This window comes from Anas platyrhynchos, chromosome 24 (genome assembly GCF_047663525.1).
Source record: "Anas platyrhynchos isolate ZD024472 breed Pekin duck chromosome 24, IASCAAS_PekinDuck_T2T, whole genome shotgun sequence".
Lineage (NCBI taxonomy): Eukaryota > Metazoa > Chordata > Aves > Anseriformes > Anatidae > Anas > Anas platyrhynchos.
Window position 1 is genome coordinate 2288254 of NC_092610.1, and position 18712 is coordinate 2306965.

At 39.9% G+C, this 18712-nt stretch overlaps 1 protein-coding gene across 3 annotated transcripts; it reads right to left on the minus strand.

Moving 5' to 3' along the window:
- Positions 1–293: 293 nt before the first annotated feature.
- Positions 294–15738, minus strand: CLSPN (claspin). Of its 3 annotated transcripts, none has more exons than XM_072027324.1 (25): positions 15611–15738; positions 14821–14944; positions 13810–14267; positions 13063–13227; positions 12659–12727; positions 12327–12399; positions 11649–11757; positions 10628–11169; positions 9747–9938; positions 8669–8880; positions 7863–8068; positions 7663–7727; positions 7035–7237; positions 6397–6557; positions 6074–6300; positions 5805–5919; positions 5343–5421; positions 4932–5026; positions 4140–4304; positions 3924–4045; positions 3594–3721; positions 2987–3086; positions 2203–2285; positions 1824–1985; positions 294–1612 (listed from the first exon to the last, which is right to left on the minus strand). In XM_072027324.1, exons 1-25 carry the CDS (start codon positions 15638–15640, stop codon positions 1499–1501), a joined length of 3999 nt encoding a protein of 1332 aa, XP_071883425.1. In that variant the 5' UTR covers positions 15641–15738; the 3' UTR covers positions 294–1498. The 3 variants fall into 3 exon arrangements, with proteins under 3 accessions (XP_071883425.1, XP_071883426.1, XP_038023105.2); XM_072027325.1 differs by having other exon boundaries at positions 5805–5916; positions 7035–7240; XM_038167177.2 differs by having other exon boundaries at positions 7035–7240.
- Positions 15739–18712: the final 2974 nt, after the last annotated feature.

The following is an 18712-nucleotide window of genomic DNA, read 5'->3' on the forward strand; positions in this document are numbered from 1 at the left end:
GTTTTGTCTAGGAACTAACAAAACCAGAACTATTGAAGCAGTAGAAAGAATGTATTCTTAGGACCAAGAACTGTATACAAATTGAACCCAAGTAGAAGACTTGAATTTACACTCCAATAAACACCAGGGGGTTGTTTTGTCGTATTCCAGTATTAAGGCAGCTGCTCCTGGTGAAGGGAGGAGTCAGGGCTGTGAAAGCACAGGGGGAAGCAGATAGATGAACATTTTAAAAAAAAAACAAAAAACACCACACACAACTGAGTGAAATGCTGTAAATTAATTCCAACTGCCTCCAAAATTAAAAACATGTTTTATTGTAAAATTGCACTCCAACTGGTACCATAATTCTTTATAAACATAATATACAGTAAAATATTTTACATGTAGCACACCAGGCATATGCTTACAGCGTTACAAAATTTACAGTTCACAATTCTTCTCTGACGGAGTGGGCAACCTAAGTACATGACGTCAAGTTTTAGAAAGATGTTTAATTGCACTACCATAACAGTGTCTATTTTAAACACATTCAACATATAATCAGAAAGGTCAGAAATGCTGTATATTGTGTCTCAAGTTTCTTTCACGCTATTTAGAATAGCTGTGAATAGTGATTCTTTATTACCTACTTTCCTCATTCTACAGAAGGCCTTCCATTTCTCGCTGTTCAGAAGTAGATGATTTGTCATGGATAAGCACAGCTTCCATGAAAACAAGGGGGCAGATAATTTACTAGAGTTTTCACTTGGGCAAACCAAACAAAAAAAGCAACCCGCACACATCCTTTTCCTCTCCTGTATCTGTTACTCACATTCTTCCCTCTCCACTCACACATTCATGTGCATGTGTATGAATACAAATTTTAAAAACAAAAAGGAAAAAGGGAAAGAAATCCTCATCATACTGCCTCATAAAAGACTGTGGACTTTTTAAAAACATATATTACAAATGTACATCAGAGCTTCTGAAGTTATGAAGCTAATAAATGCTTAATGTTAAAGAAGACACTGAAGGGAGCCACAGCTACCTCAGTACTGCAAATGTAAACAACATACATCCTGCCATAGTTAATACTGCTTTCCTTGTACCTAAACCTGCAGGAAAACATCTTTCATCTGTGCTTTAAGCTAACCACAGCATCTCTGAGTTGTATCTATCACATGAACGTTGTTTTCAGATGGAACTGATACCATTGAAACATGTGAGATTCTATGAGCATGGCAGACAGTAGTGTAAATTTCCTTAATGCTTGGGAGAGACAAAGTTAGCATTCCAAACCAAGCATGGTCTTTGTACTCTCATCACGGAGCACTAAGTAAAACAAGGGAAATAAACTAGACCATTGCTTGGAAATTACTGGAACTTGAGAAGAAAGCTGGAGCAGGAAGGACAGTGTACAGCAATTTGTTTACCTTCCTGATGATTGCTGGCAGAGATTTGCAAATCAAACTGCAACTGACAGAGATGAGAAATAAATTCTGGCCCTAAACAGAAAATTTCAGCTCTCTAAGTATTGGAATATACTTCGACTTTGACTTGTGTCCTCTGTGCTGTCAATCCTGGGACATTTGGCCAGAGATGTTATTACGGCAGTAGGACCTCTTTTCTTCACCTGCAGAGGAACAGATAAAATTAGAACACACAAAATCTCCAAGTTTAAATTCTGAATCATAACAGTTATTTGCTGTGAGATCACATATCAGTACAACAGGAAACCACAGGGTATTTAAAACAGCAACGCTCTTAACTACTTGGCAATGTTTGGTGTCTGTATGTTTAACTAATCTACAAAATTGGCAGCATATTCCCACACAAATCTTTACCTGATGTTTTGATTTCTCCTTTGCTTCTTCATTCTTGTCTGGGGAAAGCGTGTGAAAGACAAAATTCCTTGAATTTCGAGGCACATTTGGATTAAGATCTGACATTGCTGCTAGCTTCTGAAGGACGGCTTTAGGTCTGTTCAAGAGAGACCCGTTTTTTATCTGAAGAACAAAGAAACACTGTATTAAAACACTCTCACCAAAAAAAAAGAGAGCTGTTTTAGAAGGTTAATCTTAATAGAAAAGACTACTCCCCACCAAACTGTTACTTGCTAACAGCATTTCATCACTATCATACAAATCAGACACGGCCAGAATCTTGGGTCAGCTGACTTGGAGGTGTTTTACAGAAACAGTTTTGAAATGCCAGAACCATTACCTGAATGTCACTGGCAGGTCTGAATGTTTCAAACGGGTTCCTGGGTAAGAGTTTTGTGTCTTGTACCACTGTTGCTGGGCTTGCTAGCAGAGACAAATAAGAGATTGTCAGTTTTTGAACTTAGTTTGGAAGAATAAAACTTTATATCAAACTGAAGAACTCAGAATTGACAACAGACAGTAAATACTGCAGAAAAAAAATGCATTAAATTATACTACAAGCTGTACAACTGATAGTACTAATTGCCAGAACAATCTATCATTTAGAAGGGAAAAATTGGTTTAGAAACAGCTTTGCACACTCGGGAGTCGTGCTTTTACTACAGCCAGGGAAAACCTACATTTATTTTCACTACCTTACGCAGCTTTTCCTTAAGTCCTTATCTTTCTTTAAGATATTTGGAAAAAACTGCTAGGCAGCACATCACTTACAGCCTACTTCTCCACAGCTTAAAGGCAAGCAAATGAAGAATAAGAGACTAAATAAAGAAGTAGAGTATAAATAAATTCCTCTACAACAACTGTTTTCAAGAAGTAACACACTATTTTATTAATTATATACACACAGTTGTCAAACTTAAGGCACTGAAAACACAAAACTGCACTATCTTTTATCTTTTCAAGTTCTAGAAGTCATGCTCTTGGACCGGTGTTAAAAATCTACTTACTGGAGTTTGCTAATCCATGTCCTGGTTCACTGGAGACTAGCTAATGATGACTAGAAGTTAAGCTTTCCCTCTCTTTGACTATCATTTAAATAATAATAATAAAAAAGGCAAGCCTACCTTTCTTCTGTAGGGACTTAGCAGTTACTTTTTTTGCTAGTTTCATGAATTGGCTGTCTTCACCAATGTCTTCCTCCTCCTCCTCTTTATTTTTTTCCTTCTGTAGCAAAGAGAAGATAGGAACTTTTTCAATTTTACAAAATATTAAGAATGAACACTCAGTAATTTACATAGACCAAGTCCTTCCAGTATGTAAATTTATATATTCATTTACTTTCTACCATAAAAGTTTATTGCAATTTCTTAGGTGTTTTATAATCCTCAATCTATTAAGGGGCAACAAGCTTCTAACTTCACATTCAGCTGACAAAACCCCAAGTTTTACAAGATTTGATACTAGGTGAGTTGTTCTCCCAGCATAAGAAAAACTATTCCAACTTTGAAGCTGACTTGTTTGAGAACAAAGTTGTTTTGCCTCTCCCTTCCAAATTAGTTTCTCTCTGTACAATACTTGTGGAAGAGAAAGAGCAGAATTCATGATGAAAAACAAAGATTATCTATGAATGTTATTTTTTCCAGAACTTAACTTGAGGAACTAGCAATTTCACATCTAGCAATGGTACAGAGAAGAACTGAACAAGATGCCTTTCTAGAAGCTAACTAATACCTGCTCACGAAGCCACTGTTCTCGTTCAAATCGTTCTTTCCTCCATTTCACTTCAGTTTCATCAAACTGTTCATTTTCATCATCATTATCTGAATCCCTCTGAAACAAGTCAACCTGTGAAGCATCATCTAGACAGAGAGACAAAAAGTAGTTAGCTAGCAAAATTAACAGGAGGCATATACAGACCAGTACAAAACAAAAACTAATCAAAAAAAAACATTTCTGGAATACTTTGTTTTCTTCTGAAAGAGTGAATCCTATTTTCTAAATACATACATCATCTCTCCTGTCTTTCATCCCCCATCTACTACAAACAGATCTGACAGTCACCTATATTTTTCCATCTGAATTTCCTCATTCTGCCAGGGCCATCGCTGTGCAGGTCACCGTCGATGAGGTACCTCTCTTGGTACAAGCGTAACTGTCGCTTGTCATCATCAAGCACTACCTTCCTATTAACGCAAGAGAAAGGGAGAGGCTTAGTCCAGATTATACTTGAGAGCCGCGACCTCACACACACAAATATATACCAATACTGTCACTGACATGTGTAATTTCTGTACTTGATTTCCTAATTCCGCTTCACTTGGGAGTTCCTCATCAATAATCTCTTCTTCATACTCATCCAGCTCTTCGCCATCGTATTCATCCTCACTTCCCACGTCACTCCCTGACAGCTCAGCTTCATCTTCCATGAAATCCTGCAGGTTTCTATCAAAGAACATTAGAAGAGTTTAGTTTGGTAGACCAATGAGCACCACAGGAGTCTCCTGAAAACCTTTTGATGTAAGATTAGCAAATATTCTGAAAAAGAAATGACTCATCTTTAGTTTTCAAAAGGGTTAAGACTTGCATTCTTGCACATTTGTGCATACAGCCTGCCAATACATAACAACCCCAAATGTCTACTATCCACCAGATTCCTCATCAGTTGCCTGCCAAATGTGATGACAATGATAACTACCAACCAGATGTCTTCCCTACTAGGGCAAATAAAGACCTTAACACACAAAGAATGACAGCAATACCCCTGCACCCTCGATTTGGTTTAAAAAATAAAATAAATAAAAAATACTGCATTGCTTTCATCCTGGCTTTTTGATTTCCATCTGTAATCCTCTCTAACCAACCGGCAACATAGTTAACTCATGCAGTATGACATCACCAAAGCAAAAAAAACAATAACCAAAGCCAACAACACAGTCACATAAACATCTTGATACTAACAGCACCTGAGCTAATAGTGCTGGGGAAGAAATAACTATAGACTAAATTTCTAGTGCTATTATGTTCTAATCTTTCTGGCAATTAAGATATAAAATACAGGCAAACACTTACAGTTTCTTTTTCAAGCCCTGTCTACCTCTCAGCAATTGTTCTTCTTCATCACTTATTTCTGCTTCTTCAGCATCACTGTCTCTGCTTTTTTCATCCTGTCAAAGAGAAAGTTTCCGTAAACAAAGGAATTTATGAAAGTGGTTTGCTTTGTAATGACAACTTCTTCTGTCTTTAAGTCAAACACAGACTAAAACACCACACATCTTTAGGATTTGCTACGCTAAGACTCTTTATCCAGTATACCACAATATTACATAGACATTTTGAATGATCTAAATTGCTCTCGAAATGTTTCAGTACTTGTTTTGGAAGAAATTGTACCTTGTGTTGACAGATACATTAAAAAATTAAGTAGATAAATTGAGTTCTCAAAGTCAGAATTCACTAGCGTTTTCCTTTATCAGTTCATACCTCTTCACTATCAAAGGCGTTGTCATCTGTTAATAGCTGAAAATCACCAAGTTCTTCTTGCTCCTCATCCTCCTCCTCCCTATGGAAAAATTAAATGAAAGAAACACGTTCTCATTTGACACCTACTGATGTCCTTCCACAACTCAAGGCTAGACTTCAGCTGTTACTTCTGGTGATCTCAGGTTCTAGAGAGAATAATCTAGCACTGTTCAAAGAGCACCTGAATGTCATGCAGCTGACAAAAGATGGATTTCCCCTCACAGTAGTTGTGGAAAACAGCACGTGCTGCTGATTTGAAGAGAAATCATTGAACAACTTACTACATTCCTCTTCTTTGCCTCCAGAACAGATTATTTTTGACTGCACCATTTTGAATTGATGTCAAACACAAAAACACATCACCAGTGAAATGAAACAGCTACTGCCATAAACTTTTGTACGTTTCTGAAGAGTAATGCTAACCTGTCTGTGGGAAAAGAGCCTGAACAAAGCGCTAGTGCTTCTGCCATTGGATCTTCTATGTCACTGTCTTTTTCTGCCTTGGAAGATGCTGATGAAGCCCATGTTGGAGAACCTGCTGCAAAAAGTAAGATAACAATTCATTAGACAGATAAATATTAACTCTTAGAACATTCCACATCCTGCATTGGTGACCAGAATTAAAACACATGTTAGTGTAAAGCTTATAAATCAAGTCACCATCAAAACTGAGATTAGAATTCAGGACATACTCTGAGACACGAATTTTCCTGAACAAAGATTGAGCAATTCTTCCATGGGCTGCTTTTTGTTGCTGCTGGTATTTGGCACATGCTCAGCTTGACTGGTGAACTGCCCAGAACACAAGTCCAACAATTCATCCATGTTTGCATCCATTGCGTTCTCATCCATACTAGCTAGAGTGAGCTGATGCTTTGAGGACTGGTATTTATTCCTATGTTGTCCAACATTCAAGAACCTGAAATAAAGTCCATAATTAGAAAATCCTTGCTGTTTTGTATGTCCCATTTCTGTTAAAGTACACTAAATGTTATTCTTTACACCTGTAACTTACCCATCTGCATCAAGCAGCTGGCTCTGAGTGTCATCTTCCAGAGAAAATTGAAACTGTGACTCTCCAGCCCCTGGAAATAAACTTTTGGGTTCAGGAGAAGCATTATACAGGTCCTGGGAGTCTTCTATAGGAAGGGAGGGTTCAGACATCTTTCCTGAGCTCTACGAAAATGAAAGGTAAAAATATACAAGTTATTTATTCTGCAATCTTAGAAATCAAAAGCGAGAATTGGATAAAATATTTAATCTGTTTTAAAGGATAAAGACCATGCAGACTAAAAAGAAGTTAAAGTATTTCCACATCGCTCTGATAAATCAAGTGTTCACTAATGTCAAATGTTGTGCAGTCCATGTGAGCACACTTAAAAATATGACAACATGCATATTTTAGAAATCAAAACCAGATTATAGCATCTTTTATTTGATGTTTTAGAAGTTTATAATGACATTCTTACCCAATGTCAAGACATTTGGAAGCTCCAGAAAAAGCAAACTGTCCCCGAAGTCTTACTCATATAAAAGCACTTGACTCAATGTCTTCATCTGGTGTTATTTTTTGATACACGTGACAGTCATAAGATACATTAATTCACTATCCATCTGGTTCTTATATGACAAGAAGAAGAGAAAGAACCTTACCTTAGAAGCAGAGCTGATAAAGCTTGTTTTGAAAAAGCCTGGGGAAGGTGACCTGAAACCTCCTGCTGCAGATAAGAAGTTCCCTCCACGTGACATCTGTTTGTTACAGGGCTGATACGATGGAATCATGGAGCCGATCAACTCAAAGCTGCTGTTATGGCTATTCTCTTTTGCTGGCGTTGGTAGAGAAAAGGAATCATCATCTTCTGAAAAGAAGGGAAATAGTTAAATATAATGCCTTTTTTTTTTTTTTTGTAATCCAGTAAAACCTCAAGATACTCTCAAGATACTATTTTGCAACACAGACACCTTGCTGAAAATTCACCATTTTGCACTTATGATGGATTTTTTTCCCTAAAGGATTCAGGAAATTCAGTTTTAAAAGTGCAACACGATATTGATTTCTGTTTCTATACTTTTCCCCAGTATAATTTTGAACCTTTTTTTCTCCTCTAGTTTTTTCAAGCTCTCCTAAATTATCAGGAGTCATAATTTTCATAGTCATATTGTTTAAATATACAGGTAATGAAATAACAGGACTATCAAATACCAAACATGAATGGAAACTTCTACACGTGCCATGTGAAAACAAAAAGTAACTGCTAGCTTCATAGCAGTTCTACTTTACCTAACTTGGTAGATCCCTTGTCTGCAGCTTCTTCATTTTCAAGTTTCTCTTCAGGAAGAGAGTATCTGCAATTAAATAAAATGCATTTGCTGGTATAGATGATAACTTATTACCAAAAAAAAAAAGTATCAAAAAATATATACCATGTATCTTAAATTTAAAATTGCTCAGGGACCATTCTTAAAGTTTTGTTTATTTACCCCATTTTGGAGGAGCTGTCCTTAAAAAGCATCAACGTAGACTCTGTTGAAGGTGGTTTAGGAACAGAAGCACAATGCACAGATTGCTCCACCTTTTCTCCATCTATTGATTCTTTGTCAGTTTCTTTATCACCATCTTCAACGTGTTTCTCTTCTGAATCATCATCATCGTCTTCCTCTGCCTCATCAAGCAGATATTCCAGAGTCTAAAGAGCATCCACAAAAACATCAGATTTGGCCATTGCTTTGACCTGCTTTTGTGTGCTTTTTTTGAGAAAATATTTTAACATACGGAGGACAAAACTGAATTACATTGTCGGTTCCTCCATGTCCCTATTTCACTTTAAGACAACTGGTATAGAGGTGCTTGAAACAGCCATGCTGTTCTGACCCTTTTTAAAGAATAAAAAGCTGTGGTAAAGTCCACACCAGATCGGGAAGGTGATATCAATTAGGTATGCATACATCCCATAGAAATTGTTCCCTGGTAGGAATGAGCTAAGGATCTATTTTGTATATAATTTCCTGGTGACACTTTATATAGGTGGCACAAGGATCTTTTATATACTTATATCTGTTTTTAATGCTGTTTATGCAAAACAAAAAAAAACAAAAACAAAAAAACAAATACATTTAGTTTTATATACTACAAAAACACTGAACAAGATAACTAGCATTTGTTTTTTTATTTTTTAAGAATTACTGGCAACTTCCCAATATTAATAGTGTACAAAAGTTTGATGTCGTTGTAGAAAGACAGCAGAACTGAGAAGCTGAGTGAGTTATGTAAAATGTCGCATACAAACCTCATGATTGCCTTCTTCTTCTTCTTTTTCTTCTTCTTCTTCTTCTTCTTCAGACTCAGACTCATCTGTCATCTCTTCCTCCTCCTCCTCCTCTTCTTCCAGCATGTCCTCATTATCCAGTTTAAACAATGCTTGCCGTTTCTGGCGTTCCTCAATCCTGCGGAGCTTCATGGCCTCCTGGAGTTTAGCCTTCAGCACTTGTAGCTTTTCACCTGGACAGAAATGAATAAATTAATATATTTAGATGTACTACAAAGAATTCTTAACTTAAGTAGCCAATCTAATACAGTTACACACATAAAAAGCGAATAAAAAATGGGGTTTTAAAGGGTTTTTAAGTGTTTTTATGAATTGATCTGCCAGCTGGAAGAGCTAGGGAGTTAGTTTCAACGAGTTCCATTTCAAGAAGCGACACAGTCTCATGAATTATCAAGATTCCTCATTATCCATAAACGCCACGGGCACAGCCCTCTGCATAAGAATAGGCTCTGTCTTTCCACTGGGTCTTTTGGGAGCAACAGCTTCCAGTTGCCACGGGCAGATGTGCTACAGCACATGAAATAATTAAGAGCAGCTAAAAATAATGCATGCCCATAGGATCAGTCAAATGATCTATTTCTTTTAAGGGATACCATGTGAGAGTCACGTTCCACATATATTTTTGCTTGCAAATCTATACACTTCTAGTAGGAACTGTAGTATAGAATTAAGGAAGCATAAGAGATCTACCAAATAAGAATAGTTCTTCACACTGAATCTGAGAGTTACATTTAGTGTATTCATATTTTATATAAAAGTTTGGTAAGGATAGGGAGAAATCCATCGGACCACTAACAAAAAAAATCTAACTGTGGCAACCTGATCTACGCTGGCTAGTGTTATTTATGAGATCTAATCAAGACTTTTTTCTTAAAACAGGGATATCCTTTAGGAAAATCTAAACAAATTAATTCTGCAAATAAAGATTCATTCATCTGTATTTCACGGGGAAGTACTAGGAGCTGGGGAAACAGGAGGGGGAAAAAAGAAAAAAAAAAGCAATTTCCAAATCAAGCATCATTATTTCTCCTAGACCAACCTGGCTTTGTGTGCACTGTTTCATCCACACTCTCTGAAACTAATACTGCTGGCACCACGTCTGCTTTTAACTCCTCTTTCCCTTCAGATGTCGTCTCCTTACGAATAATGTTGATGTTTATGGTCCGTTCAGCTTTGGATTTCGATGTTTGAAGAGTGTGCTTCAAGAAACGTGCTTTCAAGGCTTCTAATTCTGTAAATACATATTAATTAAATGCAAATTAAATCAGTTTGATAGTATTTAAAATCATCAAGCACTACATTTGTATATAGAGTAGGCCTTGAGAATTTTTTAAGGAAGTTAAAAACTCTAAACCTTTAACTTTTTTATATTTGTAAGACAATTACATTTGACACATCGTTACAGAATATTATTGCTGTAACTTGTAATCGATTGATGTTAGTTAATATTAAATGACTTTACCATTGACTATGATTTATCCACAGCATCTTAAAATTCACTTCCACTCTACCCTTCCAGCCACCAGACAGCAAAATCAGTGGTAAACACTATGAAACACAAGGCAGTTTTGTTTCTGGATATCTATTGCATGTCTGATTTTGAATCACTTTGAAAAAGTGCTCCCATGTGCTTTAAGTACAAGCATAATTCACTACAGCAGAACGGAACTGAAATCACTCAACATTAAATAGTTAGCACTAAGCATTTCTCCAAGCTTTTGAATATTAAGGAGTCAGAAACTCCCTTTTATGCAGTTGAAAGAACACGCATACCAACATTAAGCAAAAAACCTGTATGAGTAAGAAAGCGTGCCTGGCCTGCTCTATCACCTCAATGTTCCTCAAAGGTTTTCCAATTAAATTTAGTTTTACTCTGATGACTTGGTAGAGCTGACAGGATAACAACAATAACAATTATACCTTTATTTGAATCAGATTCGTCGAGGTTTATGAAGGATTCACTGTCAGAGCAGATTCTTGGCTTGATGGTCAAGTCTATTCCCAGTTCACGAAGTTTATCCAGTTTGGACCTCCTCACTTTTTCAGGTTGTGCCACCAATCCAGGCCCCACTTGTTGATTGCTTTCTAGGCCCGGTGCTGTTTCATGTCTTTGCTCAAGGGCATTGCCTCCGACTGCTACAGGAATTTCATTCTCTTTTTGTTCACTGCCGTCAGTGCTTTGGAAGTTAGAGTGCTGTTGTTCTTCTGCATTACTCACAGTTGTTACAGTCGTAACAGTAGGAGAATCATCATCATTCTCTCGAGGTTTTTCAGTACAGTCTTCTGTAGAGTTCTCCCCTGCATCAGGGAGAGGTTTGTTCACAGCTGTATCTCTGCCAAGGCTTGTTTCTGGTTCATTAGTTGCTGACTGACCACCTCTTGTTTGCCCATCTTTGCAATCTGCACTTAAGGTCTTAGTGCCTGCAGGTTCTTCATTCAGGGTGATCTGGTAGTTAGTGGACCTAATGAAGGCAGAAATAATTAAATCATTTGTACCTATTGTGAAAGAGGAGAAGAGGCTGAGAACAAAGGCAGAAAGAAATAATTTTCTGATTCTTCTCATTAACACATAGGAAGAGGTGAAGGACAAAAGGGCATATTACTTCATCTGGGGTTGCTACTAGGTCCTGACTACCCCAATGGTATGACAAGTGTCAAAACTGCAATATTGCCATCTGTTAACAGTGACATGCCTTAAATTTCAAGGCGTTTATGGTATTAAAACAGTTTAAGAAAAAGTAGTAGTTTCTCTTTAGGACTTTCCAGTCAAAGCAAGAGTTAAAATTAACCTGGAAGCATTATGTGGCTGTACACAAAGCCGGTGTTTGCACATGATACAGGTCCTACAGCATGCCTACTACAAAGTCTGGCTATCCCCAAAATCAAAGCTGGGATATCCTCAACATTTATGAAAACACACAAGGAAGGTTTAAGTCCTTACTTCAGCAATGCCATGGCATTTCCTTCACACATTGGTCGATGTCGACGCTTGAAGAATTCATGAACGCTTTTGGCCTCAGGCACGTGGTATGGGAGAGACACAGATGATTCTACCACAGAAACAAAGTGGAAGAAAATTTTAAACAGTCATCTAAGACATTTGTTTCTTATTTCTGAAATTCAAAGAATTGAAATAGCAAGTGTTTTGCAGTAAAGACGCTTGTCCAGGCAGAAAGTGCACAGTTAGAACTCAAATACAACAAATGTTGCTGTTTGGGAAGCATTTTAACAGCAAGTCTTGAAGACCAAGTTTGCAACATGTCCGTGGATTCATTAGGAAATGAACCATGATGTTAGTATCAGAATTGCACAACCAGTTACAATTTTATTACATGCCTATTGAACATTCCAGATATTCCATAAACTTTGCACAAGTCACAAGGAGGAAATTTACAGGATGAAAGAAAATACTATGTTTCCAAGACAATTTTCTATTCTTTTGTTATAAAGATACCTTTAAGCAGGTGTTTGACTAAAAATGGTCTTGCACCATTCTAGCCTAAGTAATTCATGCTAGGCAAGAGAAGGATCTAGCCTTTCAGATAACGTTCTTTCAATTTCTCCTCCTAATTTCTTAATATTTATACCCATCTACATACAAAAAAAAAGTATGTTTTACCTCTAATAAGTCGTTGGGTCTCACTATGTAACTGTTTAATGGCTTCTTTACTTAACCTTGCTGCTTTCCGCTCCTTAACAGAAGAAAAAAAGAAAAAAAAAGAAAAAAAAAAGAAAGAGACCTCTAAGTCAGAAAGCAAAATATGGGACTCTGTACTTTCTAAATAGCTTTTCCCCCAGCTTTCAAATAAAAAGAAGTCAGCATAAAGCAGCCAGTTGAAAATGAAAAGCAGCAAACCAACAAAAACATAGGAGAGCACTGAAAAGACAAGACAATTGAAATAAAGGGCTTTTTAGTTATACACTATAATGAACAATAGAAGAATACTTCACCTTCCTTTTTGGTTCTTTTGATATAGGATCCTCATTCTCGGCATCAGATACATGTTTGTAGCCTTCACCCTTGGAAAACCAATAAGAGATTCATTTATTTGACAGGATATTCAGGAACTAGAACGGGCAAACAAGCCAAAAGTCAAAATAATTGTACAGAATTATAGCTGGTCAGCTAAACCATCAAAATAGGATCTGGAGTATTCTTATAAACCAACTCAAATCCTGTCTAATACTTATGCTAGATTTGCAAAGCTTCTACTGTAGCATTATCTTTACAGCTTTCCAGAACAACATTCCTTCATCTTTAAGAACAAAGCAGAGGCCTGTTCTACTCTCTGTCGGAGCAGCAGACTTGCCAAATAGTTTAATACATGCTCAAATAGAACACTTCCCACCAATACCTTGTATTTTTTTATTTTGTCTTTCACTGCCGCCCGTATCGATTCTATTGACTCTTCATCCTCTGGGAGTGAAGCATTTTCCTCTTCTAAGCCATTATCGAAGAGTTCTTTGTCATCAAGAAGACAGCCACTGTCATTAAAAGGATGTGTCTCACCGCTATCCACCTGTGTGCCATGAGAATAAAGGATTTATGCAACTGGTTTCAGAAGATCAAATTCATCTCTTTGAAATTAATTTAAGATTACTGTCAAAAGATCTTAATGAAATAAATTAGAATAGGTATATGGCATCTTTAACATAATGGTTTAGACAGAATAAATTTACATTTGAAATATATATTTTATAAATAGCAACAATACATAACCTCACAAGCAGCCATTTATTCAGAGAATTTAAATTTGAAAGTAGCCCAAAGTTTTCACCAGAAACTATCAAAAAGCAGAAACACTAAACACAGCACTTTGTGCACAGAACAAGCCCGTGATGAGCTAGAAACAAAACTCAAAGATTTCCTGCCTGGCTTCACATGCTCTGATGTTAAATCATCAGGCATCAGGGTTTGTACTTGGCAGGTGAAACTGTTAGACTTGCAGGGTGTACAATGAATCCTTGTGGATTCTATACTGTAGCCTCTCTAGTAACACTGACACAAGTGATGCTGAAGCATTGAAACAAAATAATTAAACTAAGTTATAAACGTAACTTAATGGAGAAAGCATGTGAGAATTTCTGCCAAAAACAAATACCTCTGCTCTAGGCTTCTTTTCTTTTTTCAGCTGTTTGATGGATGCAATTCTTCTCTCCCTCTCCTTCTCCTTCCTCCTAGATCTTACTACTGTTTTTTTTGTTGTCTCTTCTTCATAATTGTTTTCATGTTTTCTGTATTTTTTCCCAGATTTCAGTGGACTCTCCTCTTCCAAATCCTTCTCAGGCAAGACAGCCTTTCTGCTTGTTTCAAGGTTTTCAATCTGCAAATGGTCTCCAGTGTCACTGTCATCACTATCCAGCAGAAGCTGGCGAATCCGACGAGATTTTTTGTTCTTCTGGACAAGAATATTCTCTTTTTCCTCTCCACTTTCTATGTCTCCACCCAGAGTGTCATTCTGCACAGGAGTGCCACCATCCTCTCCATCTTCACTTTCACTGTCTTGAAGCACCTTCTTGTTTTTTCCTTTTTTACTCACAAAAATCTCTTCCTCTGAATCTGAAGGATTATATTAAAAGACAAGAAGTGATGCGTGCTATGGAAAGGTAAATTTCATGAGTTAATTATCAAGCAACCTGTTAAATTTCTCAGACATCAACAACTATAGCTAATCAGCGTGAAATGAGGTTTTTAGAATCCACATCTCCCTATAGTGTAGGTAATTGATCCAAATTGATGTTATAGGTTTCAAGTCTTTGTTAAAGAACATGCAGATTGGGAAATTCTTCACTGATATATTAGTGAGTTGAAATAATAATAAAACTATGGTAAGTAATTGCATAGATTAAGCAAATTGTAGATTTGGTAGATCAAGAAAATCATAAAAGGAAAGGAAATAAGCAAATAAAACACATTTGATTTACCACTGCACTTTCTCTACCTCAAAAACTTATTTGGGGGGAGGATTTTGAGCTTCCTGCCTACATTTTAAGCCACAAAAGAGGGTGTTTTGGATTCATAGAGGTCAGTCAGTCTTAACTTCTTAAAAATTTGTAGGAAAGGACTGTTGAAGACGACAGCCCGCAGGCCCAGCTCCCGACCCCTCACCGACCTCCGTCACCGCGAGCCGCTGTCCCGGCCAGGAGGAGCCGTGGCGAGGCCGTCTCGCAGCTGCCCTGCCCGCTGTCCGAGTCGCTGTCGGGGCTCTTCTGCTCGGCCGAGCCGGGACCTTCCAGCTGCAAGCACAAAGCACCGGGCGCCCTTGGTGCTGTGGCGCCTCACGGGGCCCAACCTCACCCCAAGGCCTCGCCCAGCCCCTGCGCAGGACCCCCCCACGCGTACACCGTGCTATTTTCACACTTATTTTACACTTTATGAAGAAAGAACACACCACAACAACCTTTATTAGTGTTTAAACGTGCTTAAGCTGAGCTCGCACATAGGAAAAAATAAACAGAGCCCGCGCTGGAGCAGCCCCACGGCCCCAGCGGGCGGCGAGCACCGTCGAGGGGCTCCCCTCACAGGGGCCGCCTCCGACGGCCCCGTCCCGCGCGCTCCCGGCATGCACCGCGCCCGCCCCGGCTCGCTGCCGCCTTTCCCAGCGCGCCCCCGCGGCCCCGCCCCTCCCCGCGCACGCCCGCAGGGATAGGCCGAGCTCACGCTTCCCAGCACCCCCCGCGCGCGCGGCGAGGCGGAAGTGCGGGGAGCCGCCGCCGCAGGGGATGCTGGGAAATGTAGTTTCCGCCAAAAAGGGAGGGAAAGAGGGAGGCGGGCGCGGTGTCACCGGGCAGCCAAGGAGCCGCCGCCGCCTCGCTCGCCGCCCCTCCCGGCTCTCCGCTGCGCCGCGCCCGCGGGAGCCCCGTGCCCGCCCCCAGCCGGCGGCGCGGAGCTGCGGGACTCACCTCAGCGGGCGCCGCCGCCGCCTCCGCCATGGCCCGGGCCGCGTAGGAAACCGCTTCGAGTCTTCGCGCGCTGCCTTAGCCCCGCCCACCGCGGAAACCAACCAATCACAACCCAGCACCGCCCTAGAGGCCCCTCCCCTCCCGGCGTTTTATTGGGGGATTATCTCCGGTTCGTCCCGCCCCTTCAGGAGGACTTGACCAATCAGCGGGGCGAGGGCGGGGCGGGCGCTGCCTGAGGGGAGGGCGGCGGGGGGGGGACAGGGCCGGGGGCTCCCCCTCACCTCAGGGCGTCCCCGCCGCCATTTCCCCACGGGGGGGGCTCGGGGTCGGTCCTGAGGCGACCCCCCCTGCTCGGGAAACCTCCCCAGAGCTTTAGGGAGGCACCGAGCGGTTTGATCTGGTTTAAGACCGTTTTGATCTGGTTTAGGTGGCCGCCAGATGCCTATCGGCCTTCCTTCCTTCCCCAGAAATGGCAATTTCGAGAGGTTCGCAGCTTGCTGCCGGCAGCAGGCACCCGGAGAAGTGCTAGGGGCTGTGCCCTGAGATACTCAAATACTGATATTAAAGTTATTCGGAGTTTAAATTCCAGTTTTCGGTCAGCTTTGTAGAACATAACATTTTTTTTCTGTCCCAAATCATCAGTCATTTGCTGTTTCCCTGAAGGCAAAACCCAGGAAAAAAAATAAAATAATAATAATAAATAATATATAAAAAAATATGTGAAGCGTTTGGTAGCAGTCACAGTCCTGTGGGGGATGCGGAACAGATGGGCTAATCTGCTCTGATGGTTCCCATATACCCAACAAATCTTGGAACGGAGGAAGTGAGAAAAGCAAATGTCCGTGGGACTTACTGCAAACATCACAATACTGGGCTGCTTTCTTGGAACGGGAGCCAGTCATGAGACGCAGGCGCTGGCACTACAAAAATACCATTGATCGATGTGATGAAGATACTATCAGACTACTAGGTAGAGAAGAGTCAGAGAAAAAGAGGAAAAATGAGGCCCGACTTAAGTACCAAAGCTACCTGCTTTACAAATAAATAAAAAATAAGTAAAAGTTAATACATCTGTGAATAAACAAAGCCTTGGATTTTTTAGAATGTTGTGCAAATGTCAACAACAATACTTGGCTAGTATTTAAGGCAGTCTGTCCCTTTTCTGCAAAACACTCTATTTCTGAAAAACACTGTGTTCTTTGCTACAGAAGCGCTAGCTGGGCAGCCCTTTGCTTCCTGATGCTGTTTTGTAACTGGTAGCTGACAGCACAAATTAAGGGTGGTGACATTACACAGTAAATTCCTGGAATTTGAAGATCTTTCGAGGTAGACTGTCAGTAAAAAATACTACTGAGCAGTTCATGGTACTTACTCAAGACAGTAATCCCATTGCTCTGTTATGGTTTGAGACCTTGTAAGGAAAAAGCCGCATGGGGAAAGTGCTGTGCCATGGAATTTGGGTTTTAGCACAAAGCTGTTATCACCAGCTATTTGAGAGTTTTAATTTCATGTAGATGAGGTGAAATACTTGGACCTGAAAAGGATTTTTTAGTTGTTCAGTCCACAGGTTCATAGAATTAGAACATGCTTAAATAAAGTGAACTGGTATTTCATACTATTATTTGTTCACAGACGTAAAGCAGGTAACTACGTTTGTAACTGAAAAAAAAAATAAAAATAAAAATAGCTACCTGCTATGTTACATTACTTCTCACACCTAGTGCAGAAAGATGGGCTGACAGAATTGGTAACTCTTGGTAAACATTTGCCATTAAGGAGACTCTAAAATGTGGTGTTTTTTTTTTTTTTTTAAGCACTGGGTAAGGTACCATTTTGTAAGATTGATATTTTTGAAAGGCAGTTTGTGAGTCTATTTTTTACTAAATGAAATATTCCTTCCACGCCTTCTAAAGGGAGATATTTAGAAACATCTTCAGAACTAAAGCTATCGGAACTTCTTCTGTCATAACCAGATTCAGCCTCACCACTGGAAACACGTAGGTGTTTTCAATGTAAGGGTGGAATAACACAGCAATAGGGTTCTGGCTACTTTGCAGTCAGGATGCCTCAGCATGTTTGTAATATTTATCAGGTTAATTGCTTTGCTGGCTTTTTAAAATTTCTAATTTATGAAGTATAGTCTTGAGTAGCCCTACTCAAGCCTTGGTATTGTGGATTTCTTGAGGCAGAGATTGTGTCTTCATCTTTTTGAAGTACTATTTGTGTAGTCCTATGTATATCTTCTCTATATTTTTATACTTAGATATGCTGAATAATAGCTTGGAAACGTTGCCAGACATCATGGTAGTTTTGTGACTGGTCTTGTAATACTGGTGTTTCCCTTAAGTATTTATTAACTGATGTAAGGCACTTTTACGAGAATAACAGGCTTCGTTTAATTTTAAAATAGGGTTCTGACGCTTCGACTTGTAGGAAAGGTCTTGGAAAATACCAGCCCTGCAGGTTCAAAAAAAGCAAATATGATGGACTCGGCATTTATTATTTATCGAATGTTTTGACTTCTGTCCTTCTTGTGAGCCAGTGGAGAATTGAGAGAGGAGAGGGATGCGTGTGGGAGCAGCTCATCATGAGGGCGAGGTGAAGCGCGGCGGCCAGGCCGCAGCGAGGTACGGGGTCGTCCTGGCATGCACCCCAGAGGGCTGACACCCCAAATCCTGGTGGCACCATCCTGTTCCCTACTGCTGCTGCCTTCCAGGCACCCTGAATGATATCCCAGCGCTGTTCCTGATCCCCACACCAACAGTGGTGTCCTAACGGAGCTGCTGTCAGTCCTAACGAAGCCATAGTGAGGGAGCTGTGCTTTGGGTTTCCAGTGGCAGATGGGGGCTGACAGTGGCTGTTTTTGGGGGTGTCATGGGTTGATTTGGCACTGTCTTACATTTCCAGCAGCTCATGGGGGCTGACAGTGGCTGTTTTTGGGGGTGTTTTGGACGGGTTTGGCACCACCTCACATTTCCAGTGGCTCATGGGGGCTGACAGCGGCTGGTTTTGGGGTGTCACGGGTTGGTTTGGCACCATCTTATGTTCCTAGAAGCTCACGGGGGCTGAGAGTAGCTGGTTTTGGGGGTGTCACAGCTCGAT

Bases quoted from the DNA above. Each gene is read 5' to 3' on its own strand.
- CLSPN (XM_038167177.2), bottom strand. From the start codon at position 15,640: ATGGCGGAGGCGGCGGCGGCGCCCGCTGAG. The intron at 14,945-15,610 runs GTGAGTCCCGCA...TTGTGCTTGCAG, and splicing joins CGGCGGCGGCGCCCGCTGAG to CTGGAAGGTCCCGGCTCGGC. The intron at 6,558-7,034 runs GTAAGGTTCTTT...TCATTTTCGTAG, and splicing joins TTATCAGCTCTGCTTCTAAG to AGCTCAGGAAAGATGTCTGA.